The 21,919-nt window shown below is 39.2% G+C and overlaps 2 protein-coding genes and 1 long non-coding RNA gene across 4 annotated transcripts; 2 read left to right on the forward strand and 1 right to left on the reverse strand.

Moving 5' to 3' along the window:
* Positions 1-25: 25 nt before the first annotated feature.
* On the reverse strand, positions 26-2,277 carry TPR4 (Tetratricopeptide repeat (TPR)-like superfamily protein). The gene is made up of 6 exons (XM_089616913.1): positions 1,763-2,277; positions 1,319-1,491; positions 1,118-1,196; positions 884-1,030; positions 623-795; positions 26-400 (listed from the first exon to the last, which is right to left on the reverse strand). The coding sequence occupies exons 1-6, from the start codon at positions 2,120-2,122 to the stop codon at positions 340-342; spliced, it is 993 nt and encodes a 330-aa protein (XP_089473039.1). The 5' UTR covers positions 2,123-2,277; the 3' UTR covers positions 26-339.
* An 8,835-nt stretch (positions 2,278-11,112) lies between these two features.
* Positions 11,113-17,180, forward strand: LOC149393614 (uncharacterized). Its single transcript, XM_089618092.1, has 10 exons — positions 11,113-11,268; positions 11,374-11,471; positions 12,194-12,322; positions 15,004-15,228; positions 15,272-15,371; positions 15,575-15,695; positions 15,788-15,900; positions 16,405-16,484; positions 16,527-16,746; positions 16,845-17,180. Exons 1-10 carry the CDS (start codon positions 11,113-11,115, stop codon positions 17,178-17,180), a joined length of 1,578 nt encoding a protein of 525 aa, XP_089474218.1.
* A 600-nt stretch (positions 17,181-17,780) lies between these two features.
* Positions 17,781-19,036, forward strand: LOC149393615 (uncharacterized). 2 transcript variants are annotated; one of them, XR_016299822.1, is made up of 3 exons: positions 17,781-18,022; positions 18,110-18,207; positions 18,471-19,036. It is a non-coding gene; the product is annotated as an uncharacterized LOC149393615 (long non-coding RNA). The 2 variants fall into 2 exon arrangements; XR_016299823.1 differs by having other exon boundaries at positions 17,781-18,004.
* The last annotated feature ends 2,883 nt before the right edge of the window (positions 19,037-21,919 follow it).

The following is a 21,919-nucleotide window of genomic DNA, read 5'->3' on the forward strand; positions in this document are numbered from 1 at the left end:
GAGATAATCAGTAATTGCATATAAATATGGGGACTGGTTCTACTTTCCTATTTTTATCACAGAAGTGGCAAGTCTATCATTTCGGTTTCCATTATGCTCTTCTTTTCTAGCTCTATCTCGTCGTTGGTTTATTTGGAGTTGTCTTTTTCCATAATGTTTGAAAAAAAATTATACACATCAAGATTAAGCATTCCGTGTGAACTTAATGTTCTCGAACCAGCAAAAGCATCAAAATTCCATCAGCAGCTCATCCTTTTCCACACTGCAGACTTTCTGAAGATGCCAAACAGACTGTTTCTGAAGATGCCAAACTTGAACCCGATCTTCTCTCCTGCTTATTTAGTCTTCCTCTTCACCTCCCTTTTCCCAAAGGAAACTGGCATATGCCGCAAGAACGTCGCTTTATGAAAAGAAAAAAAATTCTCAGGCCAGTCAACTTCGTTTATTATACAGAGCTATTTCTTTAATTAAAATGGATCATAACGATTAGCACAGTATCATCTGAAATGATTCCATTTAGAATGCTCTATCATGTAGTCAAACTTCTGAAAAAAAAAAAAAAAATAAAAAACCTTTCGAATTTATTATACGAAATGATCTAAGATTTTCACATCTTTTATACCTATTCTCAGGAGCAGCTTGAAGTGCTCGTTCAAAGAAAACGGTGGCCTTGTGATCATCCCTATGAAGATCCCACACAAGCTTAGCATATCGAGCCATGACTTCCCCGTCCCCTGGATCAGCTTTCACGGCACGCGAATAGTATTCATCGGCCCCTTGAAGATCTCCTTTACACTAATGCCAAGTCCACAATATGATAGCTTAGAGAACACAAGCAAAAGACCAAAAAGTAATCACGTCAACTCATTCAAGAATATTTCACCTCACACAAGAACTTGGCATAGTTCCCTAAACCCGAAGCGTCATTGGGATTGTCTTCAATGACCTTCCTATAATATCCTTCAATATTTTCAGTTTTCATCTCGGGGGACAAATAGTCGAGCTTAGCAGCAGATTCTCTTGGCTCAACCTATATCGAGAGTTAAAAAAAAAAAAGAATTAAGTTCTCTGAAGTAAAAGAAAGTGTCTCAAAAATCGAAAAAAAAACACGAGATACCTGATCTTGCCGTGTTTCATCATCTTCCTCTCCGTCGTCTATTCCCCAAAGGAAACTAGCATAAGCGGCGAGAACATTACTGAAAATCAATGTAAAATAAGATAAAAATTGAAAATAAAAATAAAAAGATAAAAAAAAAAACTGGTTTAAGTAATAAAATCTCATTTGATCTCACAAGAAAAAGAACAAAGTCACACGAACCAATCGTTAGGAGCAACTTCCATGGCGAGTTTGAAGTATTTCAAGGCTCGGTCTTTGTCGCGACGGAGATCCCAAACCAGCTTGGCGTATTGTGTCCATAGCTCGGCGTCTTCTGGGTCCGCTGACGAAGCACGGGAATAGTATTCCTCGGCTCCATAAAGGTCGCCCTTTGACTGTTATCGAAGATCAAAGCTACTCCTTTCATTAAAATATGTCCTCTTTATACATGTTGAATAAGATCTAGTCTTTTTTATTAAAAAAAAAAGTAATTAAGTCTTCCAGATTGGTTACTGTAATTGCTTATTCATTATGCAAAGAAACATCCTATGAAACCTGACCCACATGTCATTACATCTTCAGCTTCACTCTAAAAAATACATCTTCAGCTTCTCTCTAAAAAAAAAAATTAAAAATGAAAAAAAAATAAATAAAAACAGAACTTACCTGCAAAATCTGAGCGTAGTTCCTGAGAAACAAGGGATGAAATGGGCATTGCTCAACCATGTTCTTGTAATACTCTTCGGAATCAGTCTCTTCATCCAAATTTGGGATATTAGACTCGTCAAACCCAATCCCAAATCCTAGAGGCTCAGCATAAACAGCTTCCAAAGCCTGGTCTTGGTCTTCTAATTCCTCTTCGATCAAACCCATGCTATTTCTTTCAAAACTGAACTCTCTCTCTATGCTCTCTCCGATGGTCACACTTCTTTCCAAGCCTTGATCTTTCTCGCCGTCTTCGCAAGACCCATCGCAGATTGTGACGTTGAAGACCGAAAGAGACGGTTCTTTGTGAAGAAACGACATTTTATTTTAAAGGGGGTTGAGATTTTCGGTGGCTAAGTCGAATCGATTAAGTTTCTGTTCTGAGTTATGTTAGTTATGCTTTTGTTTGTCCCTGTTATATGATATTGATGTATACATATAAATATATACGTAGTTTCAAAAATGAAAAAAATATAAATATATACGTGAGAGGTGCTAAGAGATCGGGTAACATGGGGCCGATTTCTGAGGTTAATAAGATTCTTTTTTTTTTTTTTTTTTTTTTTTGTAATGAATCTTATAGTTTACTTGCACATTGATTTTGTTCGTTCATTTTAATTTTTATATATCGTATTACTGTTGAAATGTTCAAGCATTCAACGCATGGAGTGAAAAGAAAGGTTACGTAAAACTTGAGCAAAAGTGCCTTTTTTTTTTCTTTTTAATAAAATGGCCCGCATAAAACCTTCTCGTCCCCCTAAGAAGGTGCGATGAGAAGGATAGCGCATCCCATGCCTCTTATTGAACATCGGCTTCAGCCATAATCATATCATGCACAAGAGACGAGATCTCCCTTAACTCACAAAAATCATCAATTCTTGACAACGAGAGTGAGCAACTTTATAACTTTCTCTTGGAACCCATTTGAAATTACACTCATCAAAATCACCAACTAAAGATAAAATCTGCTAAAAAATAGGAGTACAAGGCCAATCCGGAGAGTAGTTTCTCTTTGCTTCGAGACCCTCCATAATTACCTTATTATCTCCCTCTATGCGCGACATAAGACATCCATGAGATCAGGCTAAAGACGCCTCTGCGGCACGCCATAAGACATCCAAGAGGTGCAGGCTAAAGACGCCTCCGCGGTGCGCCATAAGACATCCAAGAGGTGCAGGCTAAAGACGCCTCAACGGCACGCCATAAGACATCCAAGAGGTGCAGGCTAAAGACGCCTCCGCGGCGCGCCATAAGACATCCAAGAGATGCAGGCTAAAGACGTCTCCGCGGTGCGCCATAAGACATCCAAGAGATGCACGCCTAAGACGCCTACATGGCGCACCTAAGACGCCTACATGGCGCACCTAAGATGCCTACATGGTGCATCTAAGACGCCTACATGGCGCACCTAAGATGCCTACATGGCGCACCTAAGACGCCTACATGGCGCACGTAAGATGCCTACATGGCGCAACCAAGTCGTCCCTCGCGACGCACCTAAGACGCCTACATGACGCACCTAAGATGCCTACATGGCGCACGTAAGACGCCTACATGGCGCAACCAAGTCGTCCATCGCGACGCACCTAAGACGCCTACATGGCGCACCTAAAACACCTACATGGCGCACGTAAGACGCCTACATGGCGTACGTTAGACGTCAACACAACGCACAAAGCCGTCTCTCATAAGGCACTACGTATGATGACTAATCATAACGCACTCAAAGCCGCCACAAGATGCACCTGAACTGCCATACTAGGCGCAATTCAGGCCATGTCACACGATGCACCCATGTCATCATAGCTGCGACGGACTTGTCCCGACCCAGAGAAAGCAACACGTTCGCCCGACGCGAACCATACAACGGTTCACACATCTATGCCTGAACCCCCAAAAGTGACAAGCCAAGCTGTTATGGGAAGGAAAGCCAAACCCTGCGAAGGTAGAAGACTTGTCGAAACTATCGACAAAAAAAAAAAAGAACGCGTATCTACTAAGACATGCCATAGCTAATCGGAATATGAACGCAGGCAGCCCGCTTGACGGAAGACTGGCCCCGTATGATGACACATCATCCTTCCACATGTCCAACTAGCATCAGAGGTCACGTACCTCGCTCCGGAAAACTTCCGTCGACCGAGTCGCCACCTATATAGTTTGACGCCCCATAAGTCAACTCTCCAGTCATCTTCGCTACCGCCAACTGAGCACGCTCACACTCGCCTTGGGAGACCCCCATTCCACCCGAGCTAATTTGAAGCTGCTCTCGAAGACTCGCGAACTCCGCCTTTGAGCGAGAACCTCGCTCGGCCTGAGCTAGCTGAGACTACGCTCGAGCAAGCTCTTCCTAGAAGAGTCCCATGCGACGATTGAGGTCGTGTTGAATCTTCTCGCCTCGGGTTGCACGACCAAGCACCTGAAGCGATTTGAAGAGCAGGTTAGCAAGTGCAAGATGTTCGCAAAACAAAGTGAAAAAACAAACAGAGGGAAACTTACCTTCTGGGCGTCAAAAACGCCATGACAGAAGAAGTCCACATTGCTACTCATTACGATGTCCCTTCACGTCTTCAACGGCGACTATCTGCCCCCACATTGGCAGAAAAGTCAGCCAGAATCGGAGTGACACTGCTCGAAAGGCCTCAACTGGGACCCGCACACACGTATGAGGAATAAGGGTCGATCTTCCGAATGCAGACGGAGAAGCGCCACCAAATTCGGAATGGCGGATGCCGCCATGAGGCCGACTTATGCCCGATGTGTGATCAAACTTCTAGTGCTGATCCCCGAGTAGTCAAAGCCCTCCGGAGTGGCATAGACTTCCACCAGATACCACTCTGTCTTCTCGAAGCATCGGCCCACAGCATCAACCTCCGTATCCGAGACCTCAGTGTGAGCACGCCTTTGCAAAATGCAAAAGTACAGTCACCTTCAAAGCTGGCCGAGACGGACGCCATGATCTTCCCCTAACAAGTCACAATTAAACAATAATTGCCATGCTAGTCATCGACGAGTCCCACGGACTCCGGCTTGAAGATATCATCAAACAAAACGCCATTGAAGAAAAACTTGGGCGTGACTTCGCCAAAAGATCAACAACCTCAACACGCCGGTGCGCCTCTGCACACGCGTCCGCCTGCTTATGCGCGCATCTTCCCTTGCTCCGAGGCTAGAGAGACGGATGCAATCACGTCCGCCTCGCCCACGTCGAGCTACGCCTCCTGTCCGCTTGGATCCTCCTCCACGTATTGATCACACACTCGTGTTGAGAGAGACGGAAAAGCGAGAAAGAGCACTAGCAATTGTGAGAACATTCTTTGTAATCACAAAGGCTTTGCGACGACAAAGCTTTGGGAAATAAATTTTCCTCAAACACACAACTGAAACAACTAAAAGTTCACCGTCCGGAGCCTCCCGAGCGATGAACTTGGGGGGCTAATGTTGTCGGTCGTTTTTGGAAAAACCGAAACATTGAGAAGACACGTCGTTCAAACGGCCGATGGTCAGGGCAGAGGTCCTGAAGAGCGGCATGCCTTCCGTCACGAGTCGACTGGCAAGTCCTCGTGCCAAACTTTCAGCTCCTCAAGTCGAGCCTCACTCCTCTAGTCGAGCCCTGCTCCTTGAGTCGAGTCATACTCCTCGAGTCGAGCATCACTCCTCGAGTCAAGTCATCGTGTCCACGAGTTGATTAACAAATCCTCGAGTCGAGTCATTGTGCCTCACTCCTCGAATTGAGTCAAAACTCCTCGAGTCCAGATAACTCCTCAAGTCGAGTCATACTCCTCGAGTCGAGCCTAATGTTGGAATGGATCTAGGGTTTAAGAAAAAGTTTAACGCTTCGCAAAGCGGCGGAATTTTAAAAATTTTCTTTTCAAGTAAAAACAGTTTTTACTAACCTAGACAACGAACAAGTACATATAAATAAAAACTATAATGAGCATAGAAGTTTACTAACCTTTCTTGAAGCTTGAACTTTGAGAAGCTTTTGGAAAGTTTGCAACGCTCGTCTCCCCTCGCAGCATATCTCTCTTTCTTTCCTCGGCACCTCGAGCAACCACGAAAGTTTCTATCACTAAATCACTCGAAATAAAAGGAATGAGTGAGTGGGCACTTTTAAACACTACGACTTAAGAACGAGTCTTGAAGTTGCAGAGCTAAACTCTAGGTCAAATGAGGACCTATGTGCCAAAACAATAAAACGAAATTGACTAGAGAGAGAGAGGAGAGGGGCGGCCACAATGTCTAGAGAGAGAGTCTCTCAATCTCTAACTTGTGTGGAATGAGAAAACAATGAGAATGAGGGCCCTATTTATAGGAGAAGGGTTAGCCTTAGAAATGGGAGTTTCCTCTTTTTTCCAAGCATTCATGAGCAATCTCTTATTGCCCATTATCTCCATATGCGCCCGACATTTCCTTTCCCATAAGGGATTTGTTTCCTAAATTGTTTCCTCTTCTTTGCTTGTCTTGGCCGCCCATATAGTTTCCCACATTGGGAAATTTGTTTCCTCTTTTTCATTTGGCAAGTATCATGATACATTTATGAACAAAATATTCTCTCTTTCTTTGGGTATTATGGGCGCCTATCACCATCTAGAAGGGGCTTCTAGAAGCTTTTCCATTTTGTTCATGAAACCATGAAAAAAGCCCATTAAGAATTTTCAATAAAATTCTTATGAAATGAAATTAATCCACAAGGCCCAATTAATCATATTATGGCCGAGTGTTACTTGTCATCAAATGACCATGTCAAAAAATTTATTGACATTCATTTCATCCTATGTCTCAAAAGACAAAAATACCATTTTGACAATTTTCGTTCTTGTTTTGACTTAGCTTCCAGTTTAACTATTCCTATTCGATGTGATTTGTGACAGTGACCTCATGGATCCAAATGAACAAAGCTTGAGCTAAAATACTTGGACTCAAAAGTTCACAAACTTTTTCCAAGTTTAGCTTAATGTCAACTGACTCCACTAAAGAGTTGACAATGAAAATCTCTCGGTTCAAATGAATTTATTTTCTACTCAAGAATTCAACCTAATTGTAATGAGTGGATCCACAGAATATTATCAGTGTTTACCCTTCATGAATATCATCAGCTAGTCGGGATTTACAAATTTACCATTTTACCCTTGTAGTTGTTATTTCCTCAACTCTTTTGTCGCTTGTGAATAAGTTAGAAACAATGTATTGACGAGGAGCTAACAGGTCACATTGTTTCATCCAAAAGAGTCAAGACTCAATTTGGACACTGGCCAGTTCATATATTCACACTCCAAGGAACAAAGCATGAGGTGATATACATTGCATTTCAGCAATCTTTTACATGAATTCCATATCTATGAGAACTTCACAAAGTTACTCATGACATTCTCACAACTTAGTACTTCACCAATAGGCCCTGTTCGGAATCACATAGTGAGTCCGAACTCTGACTTTCTCAAATGAGAATACTAAGGTATGAAATGACATGTCTCATTTCAGGATTAAGGTAAGCACGATGCAATTCATACGTAGTGACTTCGAGACATAAGAGGTTAAATGGTTTGTTCTTATCTTGTCTCTAGAAGTGCACTAGTCAATTCAGTACCTTCGGAAGATACCTAGAAGAACTATAGAGTCTCCAACTCTCAATGCCTCATAACTAGACATCATAGATTCTTCTAACAATCATACTGGGGTCAATAGTCCTTTGACCCCTAGATTGCGAATATATCGTTTTAAGCAAACTACGAAGAGTTTGTTCATGCAAATCTACATTTGTCTCTTCGTAAGTTGTTTAGTTTGTTTATGGACTAAAGACTAATGTTTTATCATAAAGCTTCAAACAGACAAGGAAGATTGAATGAACGTTTCAACTTTTATTAATAAATAAGCAGTTACAAGCAAGAGTCTTCGTAAGACTAATGGGCCTTTTTCATGTTGTCATGAACAAATGGAAAAGCTTCTAGAAGGCCTTTCTAGCATGTTTTAGGCGCCCACTACCCAAGAGAAAGAGAGAATATTTTGTGCATAAATGTATCAAGATACTTGCCAAAAGAAAAAGAGGAAACAAATTTCCTATGCATGGCATATAGAATTTCGGCCAAAGAGGGAGAGAATAAATGAGGAAACAATTCCATGTGGCATGAGTAATGCCTTACACACCCAAAAAGAAAAAGGGAAACAAGGGATTTGTTCGTGAATATGTGATATTCAATATAGAAGAGGAAACAACCTTATTGAAGGTGAGACCTCTCCTATAAATAGGAGCCTCATTCCTCTCATTTCATTCATCCCACATAAGTTAGAGATTGAGAGCCTCTCTCTCTAGACCTTGTGGCCGCCCCTCTTCTCTCTCTCTCTCTAGTTAATTTTCGATTTTTTGTTTTGTCACCTAGGTCCTCATTTGACCTAGTGTTTAGCTCTGTGACTTCAAGACTCGTTCTTAAGTCGTAGTGTTTAAAAGTGCCCACACACTAATTCCTTTTATTTCGAGTGATTTAGTGATAGAAACTTTCGTGGTTGCTCGAGTTAACGAGGAAAGGAAGAGAGACGTGCTGCGAGTGTAGACGAACGTTATCAACCTTCCGAAGGCTCATCAACGTTCAAGCATCTAAAAACGTTAGTAAACTTCTATGCTCGTAATAGTTTTTATTTACATGTGCTTGCATTTTGTTTAGGTTAGTAAAAACTGTTTTACTTGAAATTTTTTTTTTTTAAAATTCCGCCGCTTAACGAAGCGTTAAACTTTTTCTTAAACCCTAGATCATTTCCAACAAATGGTATCAGAGCTATGGTCAAAGATATGCATGTACATCAGAGCTATGGTCAAAGATATGCATGTACATGTATTTAAAAATATGAGCTTGAAAATCGTTTTCGAAAGTTTACTAATTTTGTGACAAGTTAGAATTGTTTTCTTAGATTTTTTTTTTAATTTATTGCTCTTGCCTTTAAATTAAAAATCATGTTGATTTTCTATGATTTTGGGATGATATTAAAACACATTAGAATCAGTTCTAAATTTTTTTAATTTTTTATATTGAAAAACGTGTTTTAAAGGTTTGAGAATTTTCGAGTAAATTTTGTGACTAGTTTTCTTGTCTTACTAGTTTCTTTTATTTACTTGAATCGTTTTATGCATGTTGTTATTTCTTTTATACCATGTTATTACCTTGCTAATAAAACACAAATAAAAGCTTTAACAACCTCCTAAAACGTTCCGTTACACTCGATTCTTTTTCGCATCTAAAAAGGACCAAGATTAATTATTTCTTTTTCTTCGAGCTGGAGTAAAACCCAGAGTAAAGTGGCATAACTCTCTGCTAAGAAATCTAAATTTAATGATTCTTGAATCAAATTAAAGCTCTGTTTATCCTCTGTCCAATGCCACAAGTTTCAGGTCAAAAGGACATCGGAGCCGCCAGTTATGGCGATTTTACTCTGAGGTGCGCGGCTGTTCCGAAAGTCCAGTTTTTTAGAATTCCGGATTTTCAGCCCCACTACCATGAGTTATAAAACTCTAATGAGAAAATTCTCTTGAGCAAAAAAAATATTTTTTAAGATTATAAACATGATGTGAAAGATTAAAATGTTTTGATTTTTGAAAGTTTAATTGAAATTGAATTTTTACAAAACTAGTTTGAATTTTGAAAAACCGTTTTCGTTTTCAAACTTGAAAATATTTTGTCATCCAAATCAAATAAGTTTTCAAAATGTTTTCAAAACTATATCTATATCACATATGTTCAAAATCTATATGCTCTTGAAATTTTGAGTGGGAGGTCTCCTTGTAGACAAGCCGAAAAATAAAAAGATGTGTAATCTCAAACTTTCAAGTGTTCGAGTGAGTTGAAGTTCACACTTCCCTCATGCACTTTCCAAATAGAAAATAGGAAAAGATCCGAGTATGTCCCTTGTGCCTTTATGCACTAACACTGCTCTGAACATGAATATCTAGGATTCTCTTCTAGTTGTCCGCTCTATCGCTCTATAACTAGGAAAACCGTTTCCGAACTTATAAGAGTCGATGTACCAACTCCAAAAACTAAGTGGGAGAGTTATATTTGTTGTTTGTAACCCACGATACCCAACACTAATGAAAGAAGCAATTAACGTGGGACTAAGAGCCGCTATTGCGACCCTCTCTTAAATGGGAGTACTCCAAGGCGTTTTTGCTTCGATCATTTCTCAATGAGCTACATCCGAGAGTGAGACGATGATGACAAGGCCTCCCCTTGGGGGATTGTTTTTCAAAGTCAATATTTTGGACTAAGTGGTTGGTTGCACACTTAGGCTCAATCCATAGTAATCCTCCCTTGAGGCTCTGCGAAAGGATGTGAGTGATCAAACCAATTTAAAAGGTGCCTAGTCAAAATTGATGTATTGACATATTGGCTAAGCATTAATGATGTGTCATTTACTTATAAATGGAGATTTTTTGCGGCCTTCTCTTGAGGGAGTAAATTATCGTTTGGTTTATAACACCTTTGGATTTTATAAAAGTCTTAAATAAAACTTAAATCCTAAACCAAAGACTAATCATAAACTTGTTTCAACTTATATAAGCAACATGTCTCTCAACCATCTCTCGATCATCCTTTCCTCGAACAAACTCGAAAACAAAACTACGTAGATTCGAAACATAACCTCGACATAATAGTTACCGTTAACAAGCACAAATGGGTACTCACCAGTAGCGACTTGAAATTTAAGATTAATGTTGTAAATTAAGGTTATCAAAGGACGAGAAAATTATGTAAATTAATTTTCTAAGAAGTATTTCCAATATTTTTGGATATGGGATGATAATTTTATCGAATTAATTTTAAATATATCAAGATATGGAGAAATCTCGGAATAAAATAAAGGATTTATTGAGTTCGTTTCGTATAATAAATTATTTTCCGAGGAGATATTCCGGAATTTAATTTAAGAAAATAGATTCTCAAGGATGAGAATTATTTCCGAGAAACCTTGAATATATTTGAGTTAATCGAGAATGGACGAGAAAATTCTCGGTTTGAAATCATTTAATTAAATGTTCGTTCGGTTACGGTTTTAGTCACAAAATTTTGTGACAAGGACGTGGTTGTCATGTTTTGTGGAGTTGTTTGAAAATGAATCTTGGGTTCGGGGTTAATGAAAATAAATGGAAATAAGGAGGGATTTATTAGCAATTTCTGGAAAATAACTTCAACCTTATCCTAATCGATTCTTCTATACTCTTCTTCTTTCTTCCTAGCCGCTTGAGACAAAGAAGCAAAATAAAAGAAAAAAAAAACGCAGAGAACAAAGGAAAGAGAAAAAGACCGAGGGAGAGGAAGAGCATGAGCGAGAGAGAGAACGAGCGACGGGCGAGTAAGCGAGGCCGAGGCGGTCGGAGTCACGCCGAGGAAGAAGAGGCCGGCGAAGGCTTGGCAGGTTGTCTCCTCCGGGATTGCGCGCGTCGTGGGTCAGCCGAGAGAAAGAGATTCTCACCGAAGGTTAGTATTTATCTCGAGGTAATGGAAATATCTCGAATCCATCTCTTTCTTGGATCGAATTCGTTTTGGATTCATGAAATCAAATCGGGAATTTTTGATTTCTAGGGTTTGGCTTCAACTATCAATTGGGGTTTTTTTCTTTTCTCGGTTTTGGTGGGATTTTTGGAGAAGAAGGAGCTGCAACAAGATAACAATAATTTAAGGTAATTTTGAAATTCTTCTCCATCTTTTGCTGAAATTCGGATTTTGGGGGTTTTTGTTTTGAACGAGGTTTGATGACTCTTGGTTTGAGATTGTGCTCGAAATTATGTTTAAGATGGTTTGGTTGTGTTTGGTAGTTAACTCAAACTGTTTTTTGTTTTCTAATTTTTTTAGTTGTACTGAAAAACTGTTTTGTAGTTGTTTTCAAAAAGCTGTTTGGTAAAGTTTTCATTTTTGTTTTTGAGAAAGTGAAAAAACTGAAAACAGTGTTTGGTATAGTTTTCATTTTTGTTTTTGAAATAATGAAAAGAGAAGATGAGGAGAAAGATGAGAGAAGAGAAGAATTTTTTTTTTCAAAAACACCTTTTATTTGTTTTCAGTTTTCTTTACTTTTTTCCAAAACAACTTCAAAATTTTTTGAAATTTTTTTCCGAAAACACCTTACCAAACACATTTTCCAGTTTTGTTTCTTATTTTCACTTCTTGAAAACTCAAAAACAGTTTTTGAGTTGATAACCAAACGCACCCTTTGTTTTTGGATTTTTGGACGTGACGTGGTTTGGCCGTGAGTTTTGGCCGTGTGATGTTGATCTGATATTCTGATTTGGGGCAGTTAATGATTCGAGAATGAGAATGAATGTTATGGATTATTGTTTATCTGAGTTGAGTTTTAGGTTTGTATAGGAATTTTGGTTTGATGAATCATTTGGCTTTTGATTGTGAGTTTTGTGATCGAGGGTCTAGACTCGATTTGGACGGGCTACGCAGAGCCCACAGCGGCGGTTCGGGATGACGAGGACGCGGCCCGAGATATGACGGAGCTGCCGCACGAGCGTCAACGAGGCGAGGCTGGGTAGGACCGAGGGAACGTCGGGTGAATAACGACGTTTTGGTTTAACTCGGAGACTCGCGGAGTATTCGTTTAGGAGTAGCGGATTATTTATTTTATTATCTTGTAAATCGCGACGTTTAAGTTATTTTGTATAGATCGGTTCCGAGTTAGCACGTTAAGACGTTTTTTTATGCGAGTTCGAATGTAAATAAAAAAGGAAGAAAAAAAATGTATTATTGTAAATGAGCTTATTAATTTCGTGAAAGCTCGTTTAAAGTTTTTTTTAGAAAGTAAGACTCGACTTGAGTTAACATTTGGTATCTCGGTTACTCAGCGTCGCGATAAGAAATTTGACTATGTTTTCCTTGAGATTCGGAAAAGAAAAGAAACGATCTTTATTTTGTTGGAGTTATTTTCTAATCTCATTTTGGATAAATGAAATTAGTTTTATTCAAGGAAGCACAAGCTCGCTTATTAGAGTTATTTCTCGGTTTTGAGAATTATCGTAGTTTCTCTTTCGAGTTTACACTTTCTCGTATCGTTTGAAGGTTTGTTCTGAGAACTTGGATTCCTTATAGTGGATATGCCTTTGGATTTTACGATTTTTAAATCGTACGTTTGAGTTTGAGTATCGTGAATTACTCATAGGATTCTGATTCAGGATCGGTTTGATTTACTGTGATAGGACTCAAGAGTGAAAGTTGTTTAGAGGGTTCACGAAATAAGTGAACGTCTGGATTCTCGATTTTGGTGAACGTTCAGGTTCACAGGACGAGCAAAATGAAAATGTGGAAGAGCGACATAGACGCTTACTCTCGAGGTAGGTTATTATAACCCTTATTTCATGATTTTATGGTTTGGCTTCAAGTATATATTATTTTCGAAATGAAAATGTTTGTGAACGTGCCACGTAACCCAGAACCGTTTTTAGAAAATGTGGCGGAACTTCAATTCGGTATATCCGATAATGAAGTTGAGAATATTTTCAATATTATTCATATATCCCATATTTACGAAAGGAAAAGTTTCGTATATCCTGGACAAGCCGGTTTCACACACATGTTTACGGTACGGAGAGTGCACCTTGCTCTGATCAGAGGACTGCCACGGGTTAAGTTGGCAGGCGGCTCAGGAGATAGTACACGTTTAGAAGTATCTAGAGACACAATTTAAATTTCTGTCATTTACATTTCTGCAATTTACATTTCTGCAAGGTATACTTGTACGTGTATGGTGATTTACACGTGACAAGAATATTATTATTATACAGTAAGTATTATTTTCGAAAATCTTTTAAAAAATCAAACCATTACTATAGCACCTACTGAGCCTCAGGCTCATCCCTATTTCTTCAAATTTTTCTTGTAATCAGGAAGTGAGAAGAAGAAGGGTTAGAAAGACCTCGGGATTAAGTGTGCTCGAGAGTTTGAAGGTTTTCGCTGGATAGACTATCAAGTGTCGAAGGTTGGCTTTATTTTTCGTTTTCTTCCTTTTATCTTTGGACTTGTAAAGTAAATAACTGAGTATGCACCATGGGTTAGTTTTGTAAAGTTTATTAGTTTATTTTATATTCTTTAATCACGCCTCATCTTTTCCCGGGGCGTGACAGGGTGGTATCAGAGCTCTAGGTTAAGAGTCTCTAGGGAATGCACACTCGGTTTACTTTACACTTATAGTCCATCGATAGTCGTTTTAGAAGGTCGCCAGATGCGAGTCCTTTGAATGTTCCTTTGTTACAAGGATCCTTGTTATCCACTTGAGCCTCTTGAGTATGGCCAAGTAATGAATCATTTTTCAGGAAGTGACAACACGTGTTCGGAATAAAGCACGTGTTAGTACGTTTAGAAGTCGATATCTTTGAAAGTTCTAGGACTTCTATATTCACGCATTTAAGTATATATGGTTCTGCAAGTTGCAGGTTTTTGGGTTCAGAATATCGTAATGCAGTTGGATATAGTCAGAACTCCACTAGAGTATTACGTAGAGTTCATGGTAACTAAGCACGAAGCTCGTGCTACTTTAACGTTAGGACTGCTCACGAAAACGTACGATACTCATGACGTGAGAACAAATAAAGGGATAGTTCTACGAACAATGCTTTCTGGATGAAAGTTGGTGGACCTTGATAAAGGAAGATGATAGCGTCTCAATAAGAGACAAGGCTACGACTGGGTGCGTTTTGCACTTTCTCTATCGAAACCAAGCACATGAAGTGCATAAGGTTTGAGGATGATTTGGAGGTTTTTGTCTAAAGATAGCCAAGCGTAGGATGAGCTGGATATGGAAAGTCTTCTAGGATATGGCCTAGAAATGTTGGCTGAATTGGTAAAATACGTCGACAACCTATGTACGTGAAAGGTAATGTTCTGACATAGATTGGTTGTCAACGTATAGAGTTCAGCTAGATTTCCATTGGCAAAGAGTTAAGCTACGTATGGAATCTAGGGAGATAGTTCCTTATCAGGGATGCCAAGGTAATAGGATGCAGACTTATACTATGAAGTCCTACGTTGGAGGACGAAGAAAGTTTTCATGTTATGCACTTCTTTTGGTATCAGAAGTCGACGTAGAAGATGCTAATACATGATTAGTTATTTCTGTTGTGGATGAATTTGCCAACGTTTTCCAGAAGAGTTAACTAGTCTGCCGCCTGATCGGGAGATAGAGTTATGTATTAATCTTATCCTCGATACCTTTTCAAGGGTTGACGAGTTGTTTGATCAATTGGGTGGATCTCGATTCTTTTCCAAGATAGATCTGAGATCCGGATATCACCAGCTGAAAGTTCATGAAGAGGATATTCCCAAGACAGCTTTCAGGACTCGTTATGGTCATTTTGAGTTCCTGGTAATGCCTTTTGGATTAACGAACGCTCCTGCAGCTTTTATGGACATGATGAATCGGGTTTTTCGACCATTCTTGGATCAGTTCGTCATTGTTTTCATTGATGACATTTTGATTTACTCGAAGGATGCGCAAGAGCATGAGCAGCATCTTAGAATCATTTTACAGACTCTTCGGGAACATCAATTATATGCTAAGAAGGAATGTGATTTTTGGTTTACATAAGGTTTGGGGTGCGTTCTGATGCAAAATGGACGCGTAGTATTTTATGCTTCTCGTCAATTAAAGCCTCACGAGAAGAACTACCCAACTCATGATCTGGAGTTAGTAGCCATAATCTTTGCGTTGAAGATATGGAGATGCTATCTTCACGGGGTAAGATTTCAAATCTTTTCTGACAATAAGAGTTTGAAATATCTCTTCACTCAGCGAGATCTGAACCTGAGACAACGACGATGGATTGAGTACATGGAAGATTACGATTTTACTCTCAAGTATCATTCTGGCAAAGCTAACGTTGTAGCTGATGCACTGAGTAGGAAAGGTGCAGGTGTTTTAGCATCGTTAGCATTGCTGGATTGGAAGAGAGAGAGATGGTAATTGGGGATTACAATCTCAAACTCTTTGAGAATCGTGATTCAGCGGTGATTTACAATCTGAATGGTGAGACGCTAGAGCATTGGAATGCTCGAGGGGATGGAAGCTTGTATTTCAAGAATCGCTTAACATTTCCACGAGTAAACGAGATCAGGAAAGTGATTATGGTAGAAACATATAAGTCTCATTATGCCATTCACTGTGGAGCCAATAAGATGTATCATAATATAAAGAAACAATTATGGTGGCGCAATATGAAAAGAGATGTCCTCGACTATGTCAGGAGTTGTCAGAATCGTCTCAAAGTGAAAGCTGAGTGACAGAAGCCAGGAGGAATGTTACACCTGTTGCCCATACCGGAATGGAAATGGGAAGAGATAACCATGGATTTTCTCACAAACCTACCGAAGTCACAAGAAGGTTTTGATACGATTTGGGTAATCGTAGATCGACTCACAAAGTCTACGCATTTCACTCCCATCAAGGTAACATATTCCAAGAGGAAACTAGCTGAAGTATATCTAGAAAACGTGGTGAAATATCACGGTATTCCTCTGAGCATTACTTCAGATCGTGACACGTGATTCACGGCTCATTATTGGAGAAGTTTCCAGGAAGCCATGGGAATTATATTGAATTTTAGTACTGCTTTTCATCCTCAGACAGATGGGCAATCTGAAAGAGTTATTCAAATCCTGGAAGACATGTTGAGAGCGTGTGCTTTGGATTTTGGTAACAAATGGTAAGAAAATCTCTCGTTTGCTGAGTTTGCATACAACAACAGTTTTCAGTCCAGCATATGCATGGCCCCATTTGAAGCTCTGTATGGAAGACCGTGTAGATCTCCTGTGTGCTGGATTGAACCAGAAGATCGTGTTCAGAAAGGAGCTACGATTATTGAAGAAACTAATGAGAAGATCGCGATCATTCAGCAGCGATTTAAGACAACTCAGAGTCAACAGAAGAGCTATGCTGATAAGAGACGAAGGCCACTCGAATTTGAGGTAGGAGACTACGTACTTTTGAAAGTACTCCACGTAAAGGTATTTCCCATTTTGGAAAGAAAGGGAAATTGTCTCCTCGATATGTAGGACCTTTTCAGATTACTGCACGAGTAGGTCTTGTGGCTTATCGACTTGCTCTACCTCCGGAGTTAGCATTTGTGCATGATGTTTTCAACGTGTCAATGCTTCGGAAGAGTGAACCCGATCCTACAACTGTCATGCAACTTGAAGATGTACCAATTCAAGAGGATTTCACTTACGATGAAGTGCCAACCCAAGTTGTTGATAGGAAAATAAAAAGTCTTCGTAACCGTGAGAGTCCATTGGTGAAAGTTTTGCGGACACATCACGGAAGCGAAGAAGCGACCTGGGAACTGGAAAGTGATATGATGGAAAAATATCTGTACTTATTCCATGCGCCAGTTAGATCTTAAATTTCGGGACGAAATTTCTCTAAGGAGGGGAGAACTGTAGCGACTTGAAATTTAAGATTAATGTTGTAAATTAAGGTAATCAAAGGACGAGAAAATTATGTAAATTAATTTTCTAAGAAGTATTTCCAATATTTTTGGGTTTGGGATGATAATTTTATCGAATTAATTTTAAATATATCAAGGTATGGAGAAATCTCGGAATAAAATAAAGGATTTATCGAGTTCGTTTCGTATAATAAATTATTTTCCGAGGAGATATTCCGGAATTTAATTTAAGAAAATAGATTCTCAAGGATGAGAATTATTTCCGAGAAACCTTGAATATATTTGAGTTAATCGAGAATGGATGAGAAAATTCTCGGTTTGAAATCATTTAATTAAATGTTCGTTCGGTTACGGTTTTAGTCACAAAATTTTGTGACAAGGACGTGGTTGTCATGTTTTGTGGAGTTGTTTGAAAATGAATCTTGGGTTCGGGGTTAATAAAATAAATGGAAATAAGGAGGGATTTATTAGCAATTTCCGGAAAATAACTTCAACCTTATCCTAATCGATTCTTCTATACTCTTCTTCTTTCTTCCTAGCCGCTTGAGACAAAGAAGCAAAACAAAATAAAAAAAAACGCAGAGAACAAAGGAAAGAGAGAAAGACCGAGGGAGAGGAAGAGCGTGAGCGAGAGAGAGAACGAGCGACAGGCGAGTAAGCGAGGCCGAGGCGGTCGGAGTCACGCCGAGGAAGAAGAGGCCGGCGAAGGCTTGGCAGGTTGTCTCCTCCGGGGTTGCGCGCGTCGTCGGTCAGCCGAGAGAAAGAGATTCTCGCCGGAGGTTAGTATTTATCTCGAGGTAATGGAAATATCTCGAATCCATCTCTTTCTTGGTTCGAATTTGTTTTGGATTCATGAAATCAAATCGGGAATTTTTGATTTCTAGGGTTTGGCTTCAACTATCAATTGGGGTTTTTTTCTTTTCTCGGTTTTGGTGGGATTTTTGGAGAAGAAGGAGCTGCAACAAGATAACAATAATTTAAGGTAATTTTGAAATTCTTCTCCATCTTTTGCTGAAATTCGGATTTTGGGGGTTTTTGTTTTGAACGAGGTTTGATGATCCTTGGTTTGAGATTGTGCTCGAAATTATGTTTAAGATGGTTTGTTTTTGGATTTTTGGACGTGACGTGGTTTGGCCGTGAGTTTTGGCCGTGTGATGTTGATCTGATATTCTGATTTGGGGTAGTTAATGATTCGAGAATGAGAATGAATGTTATGGATTATTGTTTATCTGAGTTGAGTTTCAGGTTTGTATAGGAATTTCGGTTTGATGAATCGTTTGGCTTTTGATTGTGAGTTTTTTTATCGAGGGTCTAGACTCGATTAGGACGGGCTACGCAGAGCCCACAGCGGCGGTTCGGGACGACGAGGACGCGGTCCGAGATATGACGGAGCTGCCGCACGAGCGTCGACGAGGCGAGGCCGGGTAGGACCGAGGGAACGTCGGGTGAATAACGATGTTTTGGTTTAGCTCGGAGACTCGCGGAGTATTCGTTTAGGATTAGCGGATTATTTATTTTATTATCTTGTAAATCGCGACGTTTAAGTTATTTTGTATAGATCGGTTCCGAGTTAGCACGTTAAGACGTTTTTTTATGCGAGTTCGAATGTAAATAAAAAAGGAAGAAAAAAAATGTATTATTGTAAATGAGCTTATTAATTTCGTGAAAGCTCGTTTAATGGTTTTTTTAGAAAGTAAGACTCGACTTGAGTTAACGTTTGGTATCTCGGTTACTCAGCGTCGCGATAAGAAATTTGACTATGTTTTCCTTGAGATTCGGAAAAGAAAAGAAACGATCTTTATTTTGTTGGACTTATTTTCTAATCTCATTTTGGATAAATGAAATTAGTTTTATTCAAGGAAGCACAAGCTCGCTTATTAGAGTTATTTCTCGGTTTTGAGAATTATCGTAGTTTCTCTTTCGAGTTTACACTTTCTCGTATCGTTTGAAGTTTTGTTCTGAGAACTTGGATTCTTTATAGTGGATACGCCTTTGGATCTTACGATTTTTAAATCGTACGTTTGAGTTTGAGTATCGTGAATTACTCATAGGATTCTGATTCAGGATCGGTTTGATTTACTGTGATAGGACTCAAGAGTGAAAGTTGTTTAGAGGGTTCACGAAATAAGTGAACGTCTGGATTCTCGGTTTTGGTGAACGTTCAGGTTCACAGGACGAGCGAACGTCTCGTGGAAGAGCGACATAGACGCTTACTCTCGAGGTAGGTTATTATAACCCTTATTTCCTGATTTTATGGTTTGGCTTCAAGTATATATTATTTTCGAAATGAAAATGTTTGTGAACGTGCCACGTAACCCATAACCGTTTTTTAGAAAATGTGGCGGAACTTCAATTCGGTATATCCGATAATGAAGTTGAGAATATTTTCAATATTATTCATATATCCCGTATGTACGAAAGGAAAAGTTTCGTATATCCTGGACAAGCCGGTTTCACACACATGTTTACGGTGCGGAGAGTGCACCTTGCTCTGATCAGAGGACTGTCACGAGTTAAGTTGGCAGGTGGCTCAGGAGATAGTACACGTTTAGAAGTATCTAGAGACACAATTTAAATTTCTGTCATTTACATTTCTGCAATTTACATTTCTGCAAGGTATACTTGTACGTGTATGGTGATTTACACGTGACAAGAATATTATTATTATACAGTAAGTATTATTTTCGAAAATCTTTTAAAAAATCAAACCATTACTATAACACCTACTGAGCCTCAGGCTCATCCCTATTTCTTCAAATTTTTCTTGTAATCAGGAAGTGAGAAGAAGGGTTAGAAAGACCTCGGGATTAAGTGTGGTCGAGAGTTTGAAGGTTTTCGCTGGATAGACTATCAAGTGTCGAAGGTTGGTTTTATTTTTCGTTTTCTTCCTTTTATCTTTGGACTTGTAAAGTAAATAACTGAGTATGCACCGTGGGTTAGTTTTGTAAAGTTTATTAGTTTATTTTATATTCTTTAATCACGCCTCATATTTTCCCGGGGCGTGACATCACCACCCCGTGTCCTCCTCTGATGAATGATGATTCAACTCTAGAGGACAAAGACGCCTTGGCGGCCTGGCTCTGCTCCGATGAGATTGTGAGGTACTATATCTTAGCATCAATGAACAATGTGTTGCAACAACAACATCGTGACATTGAGACTGCCGCCGACATGCTCAACAATCTCCTTGAGATGTTTGGAGGGCAAAGGCTTCAAGCAAGGCAAAAACAGTCCGACAGTTTATGAACTATCATATGCAGGCTAGGACTCATGTTGGAGACTTTATGATACTGATCATTAGTTTTCTGAATAAAATGGAAATCCTAGGATCTGAGATTGATGGGAAGAATATCATAGATATGATCTTAGAAACTCTCCCCGCATCTCTTGATACCTCCAAGATGAACTACTCCATGAACAAGCTAGAGTACACCGTTACCAAGCTTATGAAGGAACTTCACACTGCTGTAGGTCTCACTAAGAGAAAGAGGAATCAAGGAGAGGCACATGCTACAGAGCAAAAAGCCTATGCCTCTGGAACTAAGAAGAGACCTCACAAGGCCGATAAAAAGAACTGTCTTGCCTATCTCAAAACAAAGGAACATAGTATTATACTAGTTACCGAAGCATGCTTAGTAGTTGATTCTTGACTCCGCTGCTGCTAACCATATTTGTTGTTCCTTGAATGGTTTTAAGAAAACCAAAAGCTTAGAGGAAGACGAGTTCTGTCTCAAATGGGGTGATCGGAGCCTGGTGTCTGCGAAGGCTGTGGGATCCGTGACGCTGTCTTTTGAAGATCGCACTTTAAACTTGAATAATGTTTATTTTGTTCCTACCGTTGGGAAGAACTTAATATCCGTTGCTCGTCTTCATGAGCAAGATTATTGTTTAAAGTTCATTAAGAATGGAATTCGTATTTCGTTTCCTGATAATTCTTTTGTCACTGATGCATGTATGAAGAATGCTCTTTTCTACATCTATCCCACTCAACCTTCTGTTTTTAGACACCGAAATAGATAACGATCTAATTAGGGAGCCAAAGAGGATCAAACTTTTTGAATCTTCCGATCTAACAAAATCAACATACCTATGGCACTTAAGACTTGGTCATATCAGTCTAGATATGATTAAGAGACTTGTGAGGGACGGTCCACTCTAAGCCTCTGCAATAGGTTCACTACCTACTTGTGAATCATGCATAGAAGGAAAAATTAGGGGTGGCAATTAGGTCCGGACACGAAACACGAAACGGTTACGACACGATTTAAAGCGGATTTGGATCTCAATAAATGGATCGGTTCTTAATTGGATCGAACACGCTAACACGATTAAATAATGGTTTAAAACGACACGATTACGGTAACACGATAAAAAGCCGATTAACACGATTATTAAATGGTCGACACGAAACACGATTACGACCCGCACGAATATGACCCAATTAACACGATTACGAATAATAGCACGATTACGATCCATTTAAACACGATTAATATTATATATGTAAAATTATAAATTTATAACTATAAATATAAAATTATAATTATAAACATAAAATTGATATTAGAAAATATGATGTAATAAAATAAAGTATATTCGTATGAATATCAATTCACGTAAGATAACATATAGTCAATAGTATACCAATTGACTTAACCGGAGCAATAAGAATCACAATTCATATCGAATAATCA

Source organism: Urtica dioica, chromosome 6 (genome assembly GCF_054948205.1).
Source record: "Urtica dioica subsp. dioica isolate 48M chromosome 6, U.dioica_male_clone48M_v1_H2, whole genome shotgun sequence".
Classification (NCBI taxonomy): domain Eukaryota; kingdom Viridiplantae; phylum Streptophyta; class Magnoliopsida; order Rosales; family Urticaceae; genus Urtica; species Urtica dioica.